Genomic DNA, 17,806 nt, shown 5'->3' with positions numbered 1-17,806 from the left:
GAAGTCATGGCTCCTACTCGAGCCCAAAGTCTTACATCTGGCTTGATCATGCCCATAGGATATATTGAACAAAGGAAATGGAAGGAGTGAATTCGAAACAGCCCAAAAACCGTTCACTATCCAACAAAGAAGTTCGATCTTATTATCCTTTCAAAATCTTCATATCTGACAAGGACATCTCATCTCGTCTCGTCTCGTCTCCAGTCCACCCACGACGCTCCGGGTGCAGTAACACTTTGTAGATCGTTCAAAAGAGGTGCGCACATATATTGGACGTCTATAGAAGGAGAAAGAAAAAGAAAAGGCCGCTCAACATGCAGTGTTCAAAACAGAAGCAAGCCAAGAGAATCCACCAAATAAGAAGAATGACGAAGGGTAAGTGTAATAATAGTTGAACATAATAGGCAAAGAAAACGCATCCTGGACGGAAGGCAAGAATATTTAGGGAACAAGTAAAAGAAAAAAATTGTATACAGAAGAGAAAAACAAGAAAAAAAAAAAAAAAAAAAAGGTGGTATAAAACGTCAACCGGGGTTCATAAAAAACTCCTCAAGTCCATGGACCGGAGTACCATATAGAAAGCAAAACCATCCGAAAGAAGAAGAAAAAAGAGAGGGTGGGGGATTAGACCAATCCAACCGACGAGCTTGCGCCAAAGACACCGTCCTATATAATAACTTTTAGGCACATTACTGCAGCTTTGGGGGCGCCTTCCTCGCCATTCTCCCGTTTGCGCGCTTGTATGCCATTTCATCCGGAAAGGTATCGTTGTAAAATTCTGCTTGAGCATCGGAAATCTTGGGATTACCAGGATACGACTCCGTATCGGGTCGCATGCCATTGCGAAGTGGGCGATCGTCAAGACCAAACGATTCGCCGTGGGAACGCTTGGCAAGCGAGGGACCAGTATCGTATAAACGCTTTTCTCCATGCTCGTGGACTGGGCCCGGGCTCGGGAGGCTGGCGGATGGTTGACGGTAGTTGTTTTGGGGAAATCCGCCAGAGAGAGATTTGAACGATGGAAGCGATGTGACAGGAGTTTGGGAGCGAGGAGCAGCAGATTGGGCCATGGATTGGTACTCGGTTGGGTTGGAAGAGCGTCGCTCAACAGGTGGTTGCATGCCCATAGTCTTGGGGAGGTCTAGACGAAGAGGAGGCAGAGCGGTTCCGTCGAAGAAGCCGGGTCTGTCGGAGAATCCAGGACGTTCGGTTGGCCGTGGCTGGGAGTAAGGGTGTCCAGAGGGAGCAGGCTCGTACTCTGTAGCATTTGACGAACTCCTTGTGTGGACATGAGAGATGTGAGGAGAGTATGCGCTGGGAGGGTTGGCAACTTGTTGGGTCGGGGGCAGCGGAGGAGCCTGGTACTGAGACTGAGACTGGGTCGCGGTGAATGTTAAATGAGAATTATAGGCCTGGGCGTGCGATGGCGTGGGAGGAGCAGGACCCGGAGGACCCGGAGGAATAGTTCTTTGGTATGGCGGCGGGGCGGGGAAACCATAGTCGGTAGCAGAGGGACGTCGCTGAGCATCCGGACCGTAGGCATATTGAGGGTCGATAGTGCTGGTACTAGTTGATCGGGGGCGTTCAAAGGGAGTTGTAACATGGGCGTCGGGCGTCTGGTACTTGTCGGACGATCGAGCGTAAACCCTCTCTTCATCAAACTCGTAATCCTCCGTTCGCTTGTCTCCGCGGCGTCTCATGCGGACATCACGTCTAATACGGACACGGCAACCTTGCTCGGCAATGACACGACTCAGGGCGGTGCTTGTTGACAGACCAGGGAACTTCTTGGCGCTGTAGACACTGAATGGAGCAGATTTGACTTCGAGGCGGAAATTGAGGGACGACTGGGGAGCGGTCGGCTTGGACAAGGGCGAGCGGGCCATAGTGTTCTGCATTGGGGTATCCTTGTCGGCATCCTTGGGGTCCTTGATCTCTTCGTACAAGTTGAAGTTCAACCGGTATCGACCTTCGTGACGCACGGACAGATCGGGGAAGATGAAGTAACCGGCCTGGGTTGGGCGATCCAGATACGCCACACCGGCGACAGGTACACCCGTCAAGACCGGACAGGATGGGATGGCGGGGACTCTGCCGTGAGCGATAGGGCGAGCAGTATCGAGGGTCGCAAACAGGAAGAAATTGGCGTTGTAGGCGAAGGTGATGTCGGTCTGGTGCATGTCATCGTTGGGGTCGGATTCGAAAATGCGCAATTCGACCACGGGCGGAGGATCAACAGGTCGACGATCGGCCGATGCTGTCGAGGCAAACAATTAGCTTTCCGGATACTCTCTGACCCACGACGATGAGGATGATGAAGGCGTACATTTGGCGCCCGCGTCGCAAGCTCTAGCACGCTCGGGCTGTTGCATGACAGCGAGCTTATATGTGAGCTTCTTGCCCTCCCGCGTAACTCTGCTGACGGAGTGGGTCGTCTCGTTGACCGGAGCCAACATGGGAGCTCTAGTCGCCATCTTGAAGCGAGTGAATTATATACTGGTAATCAAGTCTAGTCACGGAATCAGTATATAGCTCGATGGCACGGATCAATGGACGACAGGGTCTCAGCAGCGACGCACTTGATAATGATTCCATACGCAAGTAGCGAGCGAACCAGTGTTACTTATATGGCCTCTTGGCGATAGGGTATTGTTCCTTGCTTCAAGCAGGTGTTGATTCTTTTCGATCCTTCGTTTCGATCCACCAGATGCAATCACGAGACGGGGCTGGACTGTGTGACCAACAATGTGGGTGATGGGTGAATCAGGCGACTTGGGGTTAATAGCTCTCCTAACAGGGCCAACTATAGCAAAACGAAGAGGGGATTAGGGAAAAAAAAAAAGTACTGGGTCTGCTGTATACAAGGACGACAACAGATGAACCCAGCAATGACCCCGTCCGGCAACGAAGGGGAAGAGGCGATAAAGATACAGGCGAAGAAGGAGATATATTGAAGAGAGAAGAAGAGAAGAGAGGAGAGCGAGAGCGAAGAGATTACTAGGAAATGAAGCGAAGTGGGAACGCTGTGTATGCACTCCGTACTAGGAGGAAAAGTCAGCCGTAGTGCGCGGTAGCTTAGCTGGACGATCCAGAAATACCGTACGCCGAATACACGGACAGAATGGGCTGTGGGCTGTGGGCAATTGTTGTATGATACAGTACTGATACGGCGGTTTAGTGCTTCGGCAGTTGCGTCCCAGCGTGTATTGTTCGGATTCGACACAGACCAGGTCCGGCGAGCCAAAGCAGTGGGTTTTGGGTAGGGGAAATAATCAAAAATAATAATAACACTGCATATTATGATTCTGGCTTGCTGCATTTCCCAGGCTCTTTGGGTCGCTTTGGAGGGGGAACAAAAGGCAAAAGCACGCCCAGCAGGATCGGGGCCGCCGGATGGGGTTTAGCGCTGCGGTTAAGTTGAGTTGCAACAGGCAGGAAGGAGAGCGGGGCTGATTGGCGGCAGGGGATTGGCCAGCAGGGCGGGTTTAGCGTCAGCAAAAAGGCAGCCGGTGTTTCTGGGGGAAGGCAGATTTCGAGGTCCGTGGGTCAGTAAGATACGCTCAGGTGGGGCACAAGGTTGGGGCTAGCAGGCTGAGGATGTGAGTGGTGGAGGGGGGGTTAATCTGGACATGTTGGGCCTAGGATAGCTATCAATGATGAGGGATGTTATCATCTAGCTCAGTCTGCCAACCTAATACTGATTATCGTTATTCTCTCTCTCTTTTACAGAATACATTTATGTCTATACACTATACAGATTCATATCCATCTGGACAGTCGGATCGTTCAGGAGTTCTGCAGCAAGCACAGACTCACTAGTCGGCCACACTAAAAAAAAATAACCCCTGTACAGGCATGACGGATGACCGGTCCAGCATTCCTCCTCATGGTGCCAGAAAACCCACGGGACCGATTCCGACTCCACGTAACCAGTTATTGTCTACGCTGCATTTTACTTTTGGCTGCCACACCCAGTCCAACGGGTCGGATTCCTGCTCAGGTCCAAGTGTCTGGCTAATGTGATCCTGGTGGTTGCAGCCAGCATAGCTTACCTAGTTCTCTATCTCGGTATCCTGATGATACAGGCGTCAAAGTGCGTGGGCAAAGTGAAAAGTAAAAAAAGTAAAAGTAAATAAATGGTCGATCGGAATATCCGAGCTAGGTCGATAAGATCACAGGAATCCTCCTAGAAGTCTGTTAATCCCGTCTTCGTGCCATCCAGCCACCCAGACTAGTCCACTGTGATGAACTGACAGTTGAATCTCCACCGTCCGTCAACCGATCGGGGCCAATCACAGCCCCCGGGGATACGACTGATCGCTCGGTGTGTTGCGCTCGCGACATGGAACCTGATCAGAACAGAACAAATCCCGAGCCCCTGTGTTCAGGAGACAGGGATCCCCTGCCTAGTCGCCACCTTTGCCCCGGGTCTGCCTTCCCATTGGGTCTCGCTAATTTTCGAAATAGCTTTTCTCCAGCCGGGCGGTGGAGATCATCCGCCCCGGCGAATCACAATTATTAAACAATTACACGCAACAATTACACGCTAACCCCATTTAGGCAACAGTCTCTGCGGCCTTCTCATCCAATCATTCACTGGCTGCCCTCTGAGTTTCATGCCGCCCCACTTGGCGGTCCGCACCGAATCGAGTGACGGCCCCATTCGGCCAATTCATGATTCAGACTGAGAGTCGGTGGGATTGTCAATGGACTCACTCACTCACTGGGATGACATTATGAAGAGAACTGAATATTCTTAGAGAAGTTGAGAATGAAGATGAGAATGAAGATGAAGAAGCAATTCTAATCTCAGCCATTCCTCTGCAGGACTTACAGTTGAGCATCCCTGAACAGCTTCTATCGGTTCTATATTGGCGTCGGTCGGCCTGGTTCTCAATGGGGAGAATCCTCCGGAGGATCACAGGCTATGCACGGAGGTGATACTCGACATATCGCTCGATGATGATGATATTCCCAGGCTCTCCTTATCCCTGAGTAACGTTACTCTGTTTATTGGAACTCGCAAGCTCAAAAATTCGACGATAATGGCGAACCTCTGGTCAAAGTGCCTATATGCAGACTGTGCTATATCACTTTCTTTGTTTCCAACGGTCGATCTTTGCTAACATTGCCAGACGCAAGGTATTATTGAGAATCATATCGGTCCAACACGCAATCTATCCAGAACCCTAACCCACAGCATCAAAAATGCAAACCCCGCTTCATGATTCATATCCCGATGACACAATGACAGCACTGCAGCAGGCTCAGCAGGACCAATCCGTCCGGCTGCAAGGATCGATATCCCCATGACTCTGATCGCCGTACCTGGCATGAATCGGCCCATCTGCCCAATTCCCAGCTGAACCATCCCAATCGACCTTTGCACTGATCCAGCATCCTCATCCTTCGTCTCTCCCCGATCCATTCCACCGGATCTACCCGCATGCCATCGATCTGCAATTTCCCGTCCTTTTTGGGATAGAAATGGGTGTGGAGTCGCTTGTCAGGCCGACTGTTTGAGCTTCTTGACCAGGATTGCGCCGGAGGTTTTCAGCCTGATTCAGGAATTTGTTTCAGTCATCATCTGGATCATCCTCATCATCATCATCGTCATTCCCAGAGACTTGGTAGGGTTTATCCGGTGGCAAGTCAGTGGCAGTGCACGTCCCCTTCTAGCGTTGCAGATGTCGGTGAGTCTTCAGCTGAGGATATGAGCAATTTCTTGCCCTGCATAAGATGAGTCGACATGCGGTGTGCTAGTTATCAGGCTCATTCATTCTTGGATCCCAGCAGTCTGGTTCAAACGCAGGGAGGCAACTTCCATGTAGGTCAAGTGCTGCACCAGCATGTCATGAGATGTTTTGGATATAGTCTCCGTTGCTCATGGTTGATAATCTATGGAGTGCAGATGCAGGATAATATCATAAATGATGGATATATATAGCACTTACTACATCGTGATTCATCAACACCATACTTACTTTATATATCTACTCAGTACAGTTGAATAACTGCAAGTATAACACGTGCTTTACTGATCAATCCGACATGTCAATCAACTCGTATTTCAACCAGTGAGACCTTGATCAACTGCTGATATCATTATATACCATTATCACCCATCTCCATACTTGTCAGACATATCCATCTCAATAGATCTACACATAAAATACGCAGATCAATTCATGCATCATCGTCTGATCCCATTACCGTTACACGATTATATATCGTGACTGGTAGTATATGCACGTATACAAAGATCCAACGACTCGAAAGCAAGGGTTATTTAAACAAAGAACATACTTTAGACAAGACTGGGTCTGTATTTGGTAACTGTATACGCATTGTGAGACATCTGAGCTATTCGAAAGCATATTTTGTTCCTTTGTTTTGTTTCTTGCCGCGATTGCCAGCTGATGGAGGTATGCATGCCATATGGAGTATCATGTTACGATTTCACGTGGACGTCTCCTTGCAGCAATCATGTTTATGATTGTTCCTATGGAATGTTCCTTTATTGGAGTGTCAGATGAGTGGTGAAGTTATTTAGATCGTCTGGGATGGAGTGTAGTCGACCAGGTTGATAAGGCTAGTTGGTGACCTGTTGATGCTGACTTGACAATTTGTCGAGAATTGATTAGAATACGTGATGAAGATATCAACTTCAAGAGTTGACTCGAGACTGTGTCGTATACTATCAAAAGTGCAGGTTCCAACGAGGAAGAAATGTAACCATCCTGATTGGTCCATTTCCTCTCCCCGACTTCCATTTTCCCCTCAACGCCTCTTCCTCCAACGCTTCTTCTTATGGATCTTCTATCAGTCCTCCCGGGCTTCGCGACTAAACCGTATGCACATATCCTCCCTCCTCTCGAACGAGCCCAAATCAACGTCGTCGATCTCATCACCCTCGATACCCTCGAAATCGCCAAACGCGCTCACGTCCCCCCGACCGATGTCCGCCGTCTGTCCACCAGCCTCGTCGACGCTTTACACCGAGATGTCGGGTTTGAGAGACCTCAGTCGGAGGTAGAGTCGTCTGAGGATGCTGAGCCTAGCTCGAGTGTCAACCTCGAGACCCCTCTTGTCCCTGGTCCGACGACTAGGTTAGATCTGTCGCAATGGAGTGCGATCAGTACCCTCGACCCCGCGTTGGATGACTTGCTAGATGGTGGGATTCCCACGGGATACGTGACTGAAGTGACAGGTGAAAGGTTTGTGGCATTCATCGTCATATAGAAAAAGATTGGTATCATGAACTGAGTAATGAATTTGCAGTGGGAGCGGCAAGACGCAATTCCTCCTCAGCCTCCTACTCGCCGTTCAACTGCCCAGTCCACGAGGCCTGGGCAAAAGCGCCATCTACATTTCTACAGAAGCCGCACTGGCAACTCCACGCCTCTCGCATCTCCTCGACTACCATCCATACCTCTCCACCCTCCCCCGTGACCATGCCCCGTCCCTCGAGAATATCCTGTCTATCAATGCCATGGACCTCGAGTCCCAGGAGCATATCCTGAACTACCAGCTTCCCGTTGCTATATCCCGGTACAATGTTGGACTGGTTGTCATCGACTCCATTACCTCGAATTACCGCGCGGAACACTCGTCCAGCGGTATTCAGGCTCTGTCGATGCGGTCCGGGGAACTCGCGAAACTGGGCCAGCTGCTGCGCAACCTCGCGGTCAATGAGAACTTGGCCGTTGTAGTTGCGAACCAAGTCTCAGATCGGTTCGACCAGGGCGAGGGCTATCCCATATCACGGATAGGTGGTGGTAATAGCGGTATTATCACCGGTTCTCAATCCCCAATGCCAAAAAGTCGACCAGAGGCAGCAGCAGGAAACGCAGAACTACTCTCGCAGCCTAACCTCATGCTTCCGGCTTCTTCCCCGGCCTTTCCCTCGTCTCCGTATGTCGAAGAAGAGCAGCAACAGCAACAGCAATTCGACGGTTCATATCTCGTCGGGAACCCCGTTCGCAACGAGATATTGAGTCTAGTCCACCAACAGCGTTTCTTTACAGGGTGGGGAGATACACCACCACAGCAGTCGATTACACCAACGCCAGTTTACAGTTCGTCATTCCACCGATCAACCGACAAAACCCCGGCTCTGGGCTTCGTCTGGGCCACGCAGATTGGCTGTCGAATAGCATTGAAAAAGGAACTGCCCCCAGAGGACATAGCCGACCTGACAATCCCCGTCCTCGAGCAAAACACATCCACACCCACAAATCCTCAGCCACCAACAGGGCCTACCGAAGACAAGACCAAACCGGAACCCTCAACACAACAACCACCGACCAATCAAACCGGAGAGTCAGAAAAACCAGCATCCAACCCACCTACTCTACAAACCACACCACCAGAACCAGTTGAAAGGAGCATCAGGAGAACAATGAAATTGGTATTTGCTCCTTGGTCTGCTGGATCCACGTTGGCAGATGGGAATGGGAAGGAAGAGGTCCGCGGAATCAGGGATGAAGTCGGTTTCAAAATCTGGAAGGGCGGATTGCAGAGTATCAGTTACGATTGATTGATTGATTGATCATCTGTCTTGTTTGAGCTTGATTGCTCAGGTAGACTTGTACGGTTGCACATAGATTATGATAGAGCATATGTGATTATGAAGCCTTTGCCATCTTACCCACTCGTATAAAACCTTAAAAGCCCTCTTCAGTCTCAAATCTGGGGTTACGGAAGCTAGGAATACCTTATTCAAGTTCCCCGCAAATTCAGATACGCTTATCTACTAGTAAGTAGACTGGTCTACGGCTACGGAGAATAATGCACTGATCCAAGGTGTCTATCAATAACTTTCATCTCGTGATTCGTGATAAACTAGCCAAGTCGAGGTCTATGGTGGCTGAACTGGGGAGACAGAACCAGTAAAACAACTCTTGTCGCAGACCAAAGACAGGAAATCTTTCGCTGGAAACATGACGAATATATGCTGCGAAATCAAAAAAGGGCGGATGATCAAACGATCTTCTAGAGCCAATCATACACCGAAACAGGACTCCCAAATTAATCACAATTATAAATAAGAAAATGGTTACATCGAGAATTTTGCCGTGTCCATACGCCTTTGATTTTCCAATCCATCCACTCAATAATGCTCCATCGCATCTGACATGAGTGCCATATCGTGGCCATTTCGATCCTGCGAGAGCACCACGGAGGAACGCGGAAAATCTCTATTATCTCTATGCGTTATCGACAGCTTTCTATTTAGCAGCCATCTTGGCGGGAGGAACACCAATGCCGTTGGTGTTGCGGTAGAAAAGCACGTTGGCGTGCTCGCCCGTGGCGCCCTCGGTGGGCTCGACCCAGTGGCAGACGCGAGAGCTGTTCCAGAGGGCCTTGAAGAATCCAGTCCAGCCGGTCTGGGCGTCAGTCTTGTAGTGCTCGCCCATCACCTTCTTGATGGCCTCGCTAGCCTCGTCGGCGTTGTAGAAAGGAATAGTGCTGACGTAGTGGTGAAGAACGTGAGTCTCGATGATACCGTGCAGGATGTTACGTCCAACAAATCCGAAGTCACGGTCAATGGTGCAAGCAGCTCCGCGGGCAAAGTTCCAGGCTTCGGGCTGGTAGTGAGCAAGAGTGGGGTCGGTGTGCTGCAGGTAGGTGATGGCGACTGAAAAAAAAAAATTAGCATTTGAATATTTATCAAGCATTGTAAAAAAGTACTTACCGAGCCAGTGGTTCACCCAGAGGTAGGGAATTCCGTACCATACGAGCAGGTTCATCCAGCCAAAGTTGGTTCCAAGGTAGTAGAGAGTGCTGCCAGTGATGAAGAGGCCGAGGTCACTCAGGGCGATCAACTTGGCGTCCTTGGCCTCGTAGAGAGGGCTACCGGGGTTGAAGTGGTTGACACCGCCGAAGTAGCCGTTAGACTTGCCCTTACCACGACCCTCGGGCTGGCGCTCGTGGTTGTTGTGGCCGGTAACGTTGGTGAGAAGGTACATGGGCCATCCAAACAACTGCTGGAGAACCAGGTTGAGAGCGGTCAGAATCGGGGTTTCCTCCATGAGCTCGCCGAGCTCGTGAACAGCCTTGCCGACGCGAGTAGCAAACTGGTCTCTGGTCTTGGGAACGAAGACCATGTCACGAGCAATGTTGCCGGTAGCCTTGTGGTGCTTTCCGTGGGAGATCTTCCAGGAGAAGTAGGGGACCAACAAAGCAGAGTGGCAGATCCAACCGACGGTGTCGTTCAAAGTCTTGGAGGGAGAGAAGGCCTGGTGGCCACACTCGTGAGCCAGAACCCAGACACCGGTAGCGACCAAACCCTGGACGACGGTGTAGAGAGTCCACAGGGCAACACGGGCCGGCATGGAGGGGATGTTCTCAGGGGTCACGTAGTTGTAGTAGACGTAGAAGACGGCGGCCAGAATGGAGATGTCCCGGAAGACATAGTACAGACTGGTGACAGCCGAACGCTCGTAGCAGTGAGCGGGAATAGCGTCACGAATCTGCTTGATGGTGAAATCGGGGATCTTGAACTCGTTTCCGTAGGTGTCGAGCATCTTGCCCTGGTCCTGGCTCTCCTTGCCCGCATCCGAAGCCATGGAGGAGAGAGAGGTCGAGGAAGGCGAATGACGGGGGCTATCGAAAGGGGAAGCCGTGACAGAGCTGGGCACGGAGGAATCCGTGGTAGGGTTGCGATGAAGCGCAACGCGCTTGGGGAGAGCTGTGGAAGACATGATTTTTTTTTTTTTGGAGACTGATAGAAGGTCCTGTCAGTGGGAATTCCTGAGAATATCAAGCAGCCGAACACACCAAAAAGTCTAGCTGTTCAGAGGTTGTAGATATGGAAAGGTGCTAGGGCTTGCTGAATCTGACGATCTGCAAGTACCTCCGAAACCCCTAACCAGAAGGAATTGAAGAAACAGGACGAGAAGGAGAGTTTAAAAGGACGAGCAGAGGGACAAAGAGAAGGAGGAGAGAAGATGAAAAGGGAGGGGAAGGCGTTAGAGAAAAAAAAGAAGAAGAAGAAGAAGAAAAAGAAAGGAAAGGGAGGGAAAAAAAAGAACAGCCAAGGGGGAGTCTCGATGTATGTTCGAGGCAGGCAATGGGGTGTTTGCTGCCGTATTTTTCGTTCTTCCAGAATGCCGGGCGGTAATTTGTATTATTATCCTACGCGCTGATTGGCCCGTTCCCCTATTGTGACCGTGCCCATACCGTGGATCCCATTGATTGGTTATTGATAGACTTTTTTTGCAGTGATTTTTTCGCCTTCTCGGCCTGAAGGATCGGCGTTTGCCCCCCAGAGCACGCTTAAGCATTGCTTTTTTCTCCTTTCGCATCAGTCAATAATACCTACGATCGACTAGTGTGGATGTGCAAATGAGGGTTTTTTCTCCTTTTGCCAAGACAGGCTGAAATGCGCTGAGCTGGCGGTGTATTCTGGCTGGCAATGGCAATTGGTGGATAGTCATTGGACGCTGAGATTTTCAGCTGATGAACGCCTGCAAAAGACGCCACTCGCTGGGAGACTCGGAGATGCTCAGGTTGGATCAGACGCCACTGATCTCCATCTGTCTGTACTATGTAGTCGGTAATACTACTCTGCACTGAGACTCTACTGAGTACTCTGTTTGGAGATAGACTAGCTGAGTATAACTATCCTTGATAGTCACCTAATGTATTCCAGTGGTAAATCAAGGTGACCAATAGATGCAATTGGATTGTTTACAGAGAATCACACCACACGGAAATCAGAAAAAAAGCAAAAAGAAGAAAGAAAAGAAAGTGAAAATTTCCAGGAACCGATACCGGGGAACCAGCCTTGTGAGAAAAAGCAGCCAACAATCGCAGGCGCAGCGAGACCCACCCGGTTTGGCTTCTCAACAATCGGGATTTAGGCTTGGCTGCTGCATTGAAGTTCCGAGGTAGTATACAGTATATAAAATGTTACTACGATCGTGTAACCTCGATGCCCTCGGATAAAATTAAACTATATAATTTAATCAAAGAGTTATGTATATGTCTACTGGTTAGGAGAATGGTACCCTACATAGATAAATCATCAGACTCTGAATAAGATTGTGGAATGTGGAGTCGGAGATGATTCGGTAGTGTCTTATCACCTACAGGGGTCGACCATATTTACCTACTACATACATCCTACATGCACATCGTTCATGTTCCTACTGAAAACATATTGGTTCACATGCCAGAGATTTCCACTTCAGTCCATGTGATGGATGGAGATTGATCATCTATCCAGGACAGACCATACAGAATCCTCAGATTCACCGTCACTCCTGGTTTACCCGTATTTATCCTTGCTTGTATGCAACCGAGATTCAGATCGATCCTTTGTTCGACATGTGATATGGCCACTCAACACTGGCAGGGCTGATTTAATCTACAGATATAATGCCATTCTGTACTTGTATAGTCTGAGAATATAATAGCACATAATAATATCTATCGATCTATAACTGTATATCAATATGTACTCTGTACATATTGTGTACATATGGTTGTCGATGATCTTGTTGGGGCGGCCCAGGTTTTGTTGAGAAATTCGGGGAGCCGGTGGGGCCACCGTGAAAGTCTGGGTCTGTCCAGGGGATGCGGGCGCTAGTATCGCTGCTTTTGAAATTTACCAGTGGGCCTCCCCGATTAAGCTTTTCATTGGTTTTTGCATTTTGCCGCAGACATGTATGTCAGTGGTGGCTGGCCCCATGGTTGATGGCCCGAGTCTGAGCATATTGCACTTTGCAGACCTTCTTCTTCACATGTGATTCATTGCTGGATCATGGATCATTGATCGTTAACTACTATTATACTATACACTCACGTCCGTTCTTCGCTCCGAGTCAACCAACCACGATCCTCCCCCGTGGCTTCCTCCCGATGGACTCAGGCTGACCGTCGTCTTGCGTAGATCGGGAAGTACGAGCACTGTCTCGCCGTGATTGCGGTAGTCCACCTCACACGCAATCTGTCGCCGTTGGGCCGGTGCCATGCCCCCCGCTCCCCCCACTCCCGCCGCCGTTGACGTCTGTCGTTGTCCTGCCGAGGGTGGTACGAACGTGCGGATCTCCAGCCCTGGGAACAGAAGATGTCCCGACTTCTGTGGCAGCAGCATCACCGCAAACGTGGTCGTCTCTCCTTCCTTGGCCGTGAAGTTGCCCCGTTTCCGCCCTCCAATCAACCACATCTCCGGGTTGGAATGAATCTCGTATGAGAATTCCAGCGGCTCCCCAGCATTCTCTTGATGCTCTGTTGAGCACCATCTCCGCGTATGACGTAGACAGAGCTCTGCCGAGATCATCTCTCCCACTGCTGCGTGCGCTGGCTGCTCAGATAGATTACCTAGCTTCAACTCGGCCGTATGCACCACTTGGATTTCAGGGATATCTACAGGGATGATGATGCGTCGGTTGGGGATGGGCGGCTGCCCAGCCAAGCTGATAATCGGAGTTTTCTGCATTTCTCGGCATCAGTACCCCATAATTCGAAAAAAAAAAAAAAAAAAAAAAAAAAAAAGAGGGGTGCGACACCACTTACCTTGTGCCATTCCCCGAGCCAAGCCCTTAACCCTTCTTCGGGCTCCTTCAGCGCACTCAGCAGATTCTCCCAACGAATACTTTGATATGCCAGTGTTTCAATTTCCCGTGTGAGGCCAATCACTTCCATATCGGAATGCGACAGCTGTGTACGGAAAGCCTCAACCACGTGGGACGTGAGCAACGAGGAGTATGGTCGATATACGCTGGCCTCGATGGCCGCTTTGAACGTCTTCTCGACCGCATTCAAACACTCGTCATCCACACAGGTAAACTCAACACTGAGACGAAGAGAGCGTTTTGACCTTGGCGTGGACACGCTATCCTCACGCTGTCGGATCTTGTAGAGTAGTGATGCCGGCTGCTTGGGGAACACGTCCATCGCAACCGTATCTCGGATGCTGGATTGAACCTCGTAGACCTCAGAGCTCGGGATATTGCAACCCAGAATCCGGAGTGGGGTCAGCATTGCCGGGCTAATAGTGAATCGAGAGAACAGTACTTCATCCTTGAAGATGTCTTGCACGTTGACACTGATCGGTAGTGCCGAGGAAATGCTGTGTACCGAAGAGTAGGAGAAACGTCCGTGAGTCGTCTCGTATCCAACTTCTGCTCGCGCCGTAAGCATCGCGTGAGGCTCCTCAACCGTGTAAGGGATCCTGAACCGAACAAAGGATTGAGCTCCAAATTTGGTGAATTCAATAGTGCCGGATTCGTTGTTGGCAACTATATTGATCTCGCCTTCTACCACTTCCGCCTCCGCGATTCTCAGACGTAGCCCAGCAGTCGCTGGCCGCACCCGAATCGTACCCGTCTGGATATCATTCCATCCACTATGAAGTTCCAGTTCAAGTGTCCGCATCCCCTCCAGATTGACCAAATGGGGCGAGACAATCTTTGCCCGAAGCCCATCGGGCGGCGGATGACAGTATATATAGGGTCGGCTGTCTTCTTCCTCTGCATCCACTACTTCTCTAAAGCCCAATGGAAACGCCGAATTCTTCCCACCGATTAGGGTGAAGACAATGTTGCCAGCTCGAAGTTCAAGGCGGTCCACAAAGTATTTCCCTTCTAGTACCATCTGTATACTGTTAGCATACCAAGAAAAAGCCTATCTTAAATGCTTTCCAAAGACTACTTACTGAGGAATCGATCATTATTTTCGTTGGTGACGACCGAATCATGGCCTTGGTTGGGGCATCGATCCAATGTTCATTGCTCTGAGTGCCACTGGCATTTACAAGCCGGGCTTTGATCGACTCGACATCAATCTTTTCCCCCAAAAGGAACCGCAAGGAAAGTTGTATCTGGAATCCATCCTTGTCCTCATAATGGCGAATTGCAGGGTTAACACGAAGATCCCCGAAGAAGTCCGCCAGAGGTGCTGAGATTTCCTTCTGGAGGGCACCAGAGGCCTCAAATAGCTCATCAACATATTGGGAGACTGGCGACTTTTCAGTGAAGACAGACGAAGCGTCCAGCGTCTTTTGTCGACCAGACAGGTTTGCCTGACTATACGCAGCAAACTTTGCCAAAAGACGAAGAACCATCCGGACATACTCCTCACTCCGTTTCAACTCCTTCAAACAGCGTGCGTACATCTCCAACATGATTCCCTCCAGAACAACCCAATTCTTACTACCGTAGAACGGAGCAATGTGGTGGAAAAAGGACGCAGCCGCACTATAATCGGCCTGACGAAACCGTAGGATGGCAATATCTGCGACGGCCATTTCAGCGGAAAAGGTCCGATTTGCCGTTATATGATGGCGAAATATTTGATCCGTAAGCTCGGCGTATTGTGAAAGAAAGGCTTTTCTCGAACTCAAAGCGGCCTTTAATCCAGGCAAATCGATACCGCGGATAGAAGGCACTGTCTTGGGCTCCGGAGCCGGCGCCTGACCCTCATCGTCCAACGAGACGTCTGCCATGTCTCTCTCTCCTGAATTCTTGTCATCGAAAAGAAGACCCAAGTCATTCCATTTCTCTTTCCAGCCACACACCGAGGCAATTTCCTCCAGAACCCGTCGGGATTGAAGTAGCAACTCCCCCCTTCCAGAAGCAAGTTGCTCTGAACCAGTCTTTTGGGTTATGGTAGACGTGGGTACGAGGGGCTCAGTACCTGACCGAGTGTGTATAGGAATTATAGAGTCAGGTGAAAAGATATCCTGGCTATTTGGGCGATTGGGACGGTTCGGCGGGGCAGCAACCAAAGAACTGGAGCGTCTGGGGACATCAGGTCTAGTCTCCGCGATGGCGGCCGCGGGACCAGCGCCATCTGCTGTTTTACCGACGGCATGTAAGGAAGACTCTGGAAGTGAGAGGTTTGGAGTAAAGGTCTGCGACAAGATCTGTAGCGCAGCAGCATAAGTCCAGGCAGATACGAGGTTGTTGATGATCTCCGGTTTGGCAGGATTGTCAACATTTGTGAGCCCAATCTCCAGATCGTATCGGAGAGTTCGTGCGGCGAGACTGATGAATTCAGTTGCCCTCTCACAGATCTCAGATAGCAGCATCAAGTCTTCTGGTTTTTTGTCCTTCTTTGGGGTTGTTTGGGCCGAACCCATTTCACTGTTGATCAACGACGGTGCTCTTGCTGCCCTCAGGAGCAAGGTCAACTGCCTTGAGAACACATACGTGCGGAAGTGAAAGATTGAAATGTCACTGGCCAGAATCATCTCTCGGTAAGGCTTTTTGTTCGAGTCGAGTGGGAAATCCTGAGCGTCAATTTCAGGAATTGGTGTCAGCACTTCATCTCCACTCTTGGGGGCATCCTCTGCATCAGCAGACTGCGAATTGAGAACTGCCTGAGCCTTTTCCCTCCAATCCTTACTGCATGTAAGGAAAGCACCGCCGTGCTGATCATTGGTCCCTTCAAGTTGTTCGTTGATTGCAGTATCCAAGCCGACAGAAAGTTCATCATATCCGACCAATGCATCATCGTATAACCCAACATTTTCAAAGCCCCGCGCAAGGCCTTCCTTCAAAATGAAAAAGGTACAAAAGTTCCATCCAGGGAGACTCCGCTGGGAATCCTTTTCCTTGATGTCCTCCTCATACTGAGCAACACGAAGATCAAACGATGCCAGAATGGCATTCTTGATCTTCTCCACCAAATCCTCAACCTGGTCTGCCAGCTCTGGAGGCTTCTGGTTTGTCCCGGGCTTGGGTAGACGCAATTGAGCCACGCGGTCCACGGCGGACTTGGATGACCCGTTGAAGTCCGCCTTGACCTTCTCCAGGACGGTCGTGGTCCCGCGACCCCATTTCGAAGAGGGGACGGCCTTGTCCGCTCCACTCCCGTCCTGCACCACGTGTAGAATCAGCCACTCGAAGGCGTCATGTTTCTCTTGACTGCTGGTCGATGTGGTGGACTGTGGCGCCGCCGCGGCGTGGGTTTTGATCCATTCGCGCACCGCCTTTCGGGCGGAGGCCTTGTAGGTTTCGTTGTCATCGCAGCGGAGGAGATAGATCTTCAAGTAAGGTGTTTGGCGCAGTCCTGGGATCTGATGTCGTCGATGATGCGTGACTGCGCCAGCGATCGTATCACTGGACGACTTGCGCTCAGCGACGTCATGTTGGCCAGGGACGAAGCCGATACGGAGCGATTCGATGGAGCGAACGGGGCGGGTGGGAGACTTCCAATGAAGGTTTTTCAATGGTAACTTGCTCTCGATTATGGGCTGAACGGAGGGGAATAAACCGGAGGGGTCGGTATACTCGACTAAAAGAATAATAAAAATGAGCAAAAGTAGTTGTGACCATTGATTGTTCCTCACGTACCGGTCACATTGTTCGAGCCCGCCTGCGGTGATGTGTCCATATTTCCCGAGCACTATTCGGGACTTAGCAGACCAACTTAAAGCATTCCGCTGGGGTGGATAAATAAGAAAAATCCCCCAAGTCAATGAAGCTAAAAAAAAAAAAGCCCAAAGCGCGAGTTGTTTGCGAAAGACTGTCAGGGATCGATGCGGTCGTTGCCCAAGAGCGACTGGGGGAGGATGGGGGCTTTCCGGGCACGCACAGGCACCATCTTGGCAGCTTTAAATACGAGGATTGTACTACGGAGATTAAATAGGAAATTTTGATGTCTCTATTGGCATCATGTTTGGATTATGTTATTGAAAGTAGGTAGTACGCCCTAGAAAAAAGAATAATCCGCGGGTGGATTGAAGTTGCTTCGACATCGCAAAGATCAACACAAGCCCCCTGTATACAGTACAACAATAGCACCCAAAAACACGCAATCATATCCCGTCATTATGCAAAACAAAAGAAAGACA

At 50.1% G+C, this 17,806-nt stretch overlaps 4 protein-coding genes across 4 annotated transcripts; 1 reads left to right on the top strand and 3 right to left on the bottom strand.

Annotated features, from left to right (window-relative positions):
- Positions 1–389: 389 nt before the first annotated feature.
- veA (sexual development activator VeA) lies at positions 390–2,673 on the bottom strand. Its single transcript, XM_040837396.1, has 3 exons — positions 2,580–2,673; positions 2,327–2,509; positions 390–2,257 (listed from the first exon to the last, which is right to left on the bottom strand). Exons 2-3 carry the CDS (start codon positions 2,472–2,474, stop codon positions 690–692), a joined length of 1,716 nt encoding a protein of 571 aa, XP_040688919.1. The 5' UTR covers positions 2,475–2,509; positions 2,580–2,673; the 3' UTR covers positions 390–689.
- A 4,694-nt stretch (positions 2,674–7,367) lies between these two features.
- ASPWEDRAFT_501621 (putative DNA repair protein (Rad57)) lies at positions 7,368–8,838 on the top strand. The gene has a single exon (XM_040837391.1). The coding sequence runs from the start codon at positions 7,493–7,495 to the stop codon at positions 8,537–8,539; it is 1,047 nt and encodes a 348-aa protein (XP_040688918.1). The 5' UTR covers positions 7,368–7,492; the 3' UTR covers positions 8,540–8,838.
- On the bottom strand, positions 8,839–10,851 carry ASPWEDRAFT_501628 (oleate delta-12 desaturase odeA). Its single transcript, XM_040837392.1, has 2 exons — positions 9,698–10,851; positions 8,839–9,640 (listed from the first exon to the last, which is right to left on the bottom strand). The coding sequence occupies exons 1-2, from the start codon at positions 10,704–10,706 to the stop codon at positions 9,231–9,233; spliced, it is 1,419 nt and encodes a 472-aa protein (XP_040688917.1). The 5' UTR covers positions 10,707–10,851; the 3' UTR covers positions 8,839–9,230.
- Positions 10,852–12,799: 1,948 nt separating this feature from the next.
- ASPWEDRAFT_172063 (putative TMEM1 family protein) lies at positions 12,800–17,346 on the bottom strand (the record flags this gene model as incomplete). Its single annotated transcript, XM_040830883.1, has 4 exons — positions 12,800–13,441; positions 13,525–14,604; positions 14,666–17,247; positions 17,307–17,346. 4 exons carry the CDS (start codon positions 17,344–17,346, stop codon positions 12,800–12,802), a joined length of 4,344 nt encoding a protein of 1,447 aa, XP_040688916.1.
- Between the last annotated feature and the right edge of the window lie 460 nt (positions 17,347–17,806).

This window comes from Aspergillus wentii, assembly GCF_001890725.1.
Source record: "Aspergillus wentii DTO 134E9 unplaced genomic scaffold ASPWEscaffold_4, whole genome shotgun sequence".
Taxonomy (NCBI): Eukaryota; Fungi; Ascomycota; class Eurotiomycetes; order Eurotiales; family Aspergillaceae; genus Aspergillus; species Aspergillus wentii.
The sequence above is the reverse complement of the archived record's forward strand: the minus strand, read 5'-3'. Positions and strand labels throughout refer to the sequence as shown.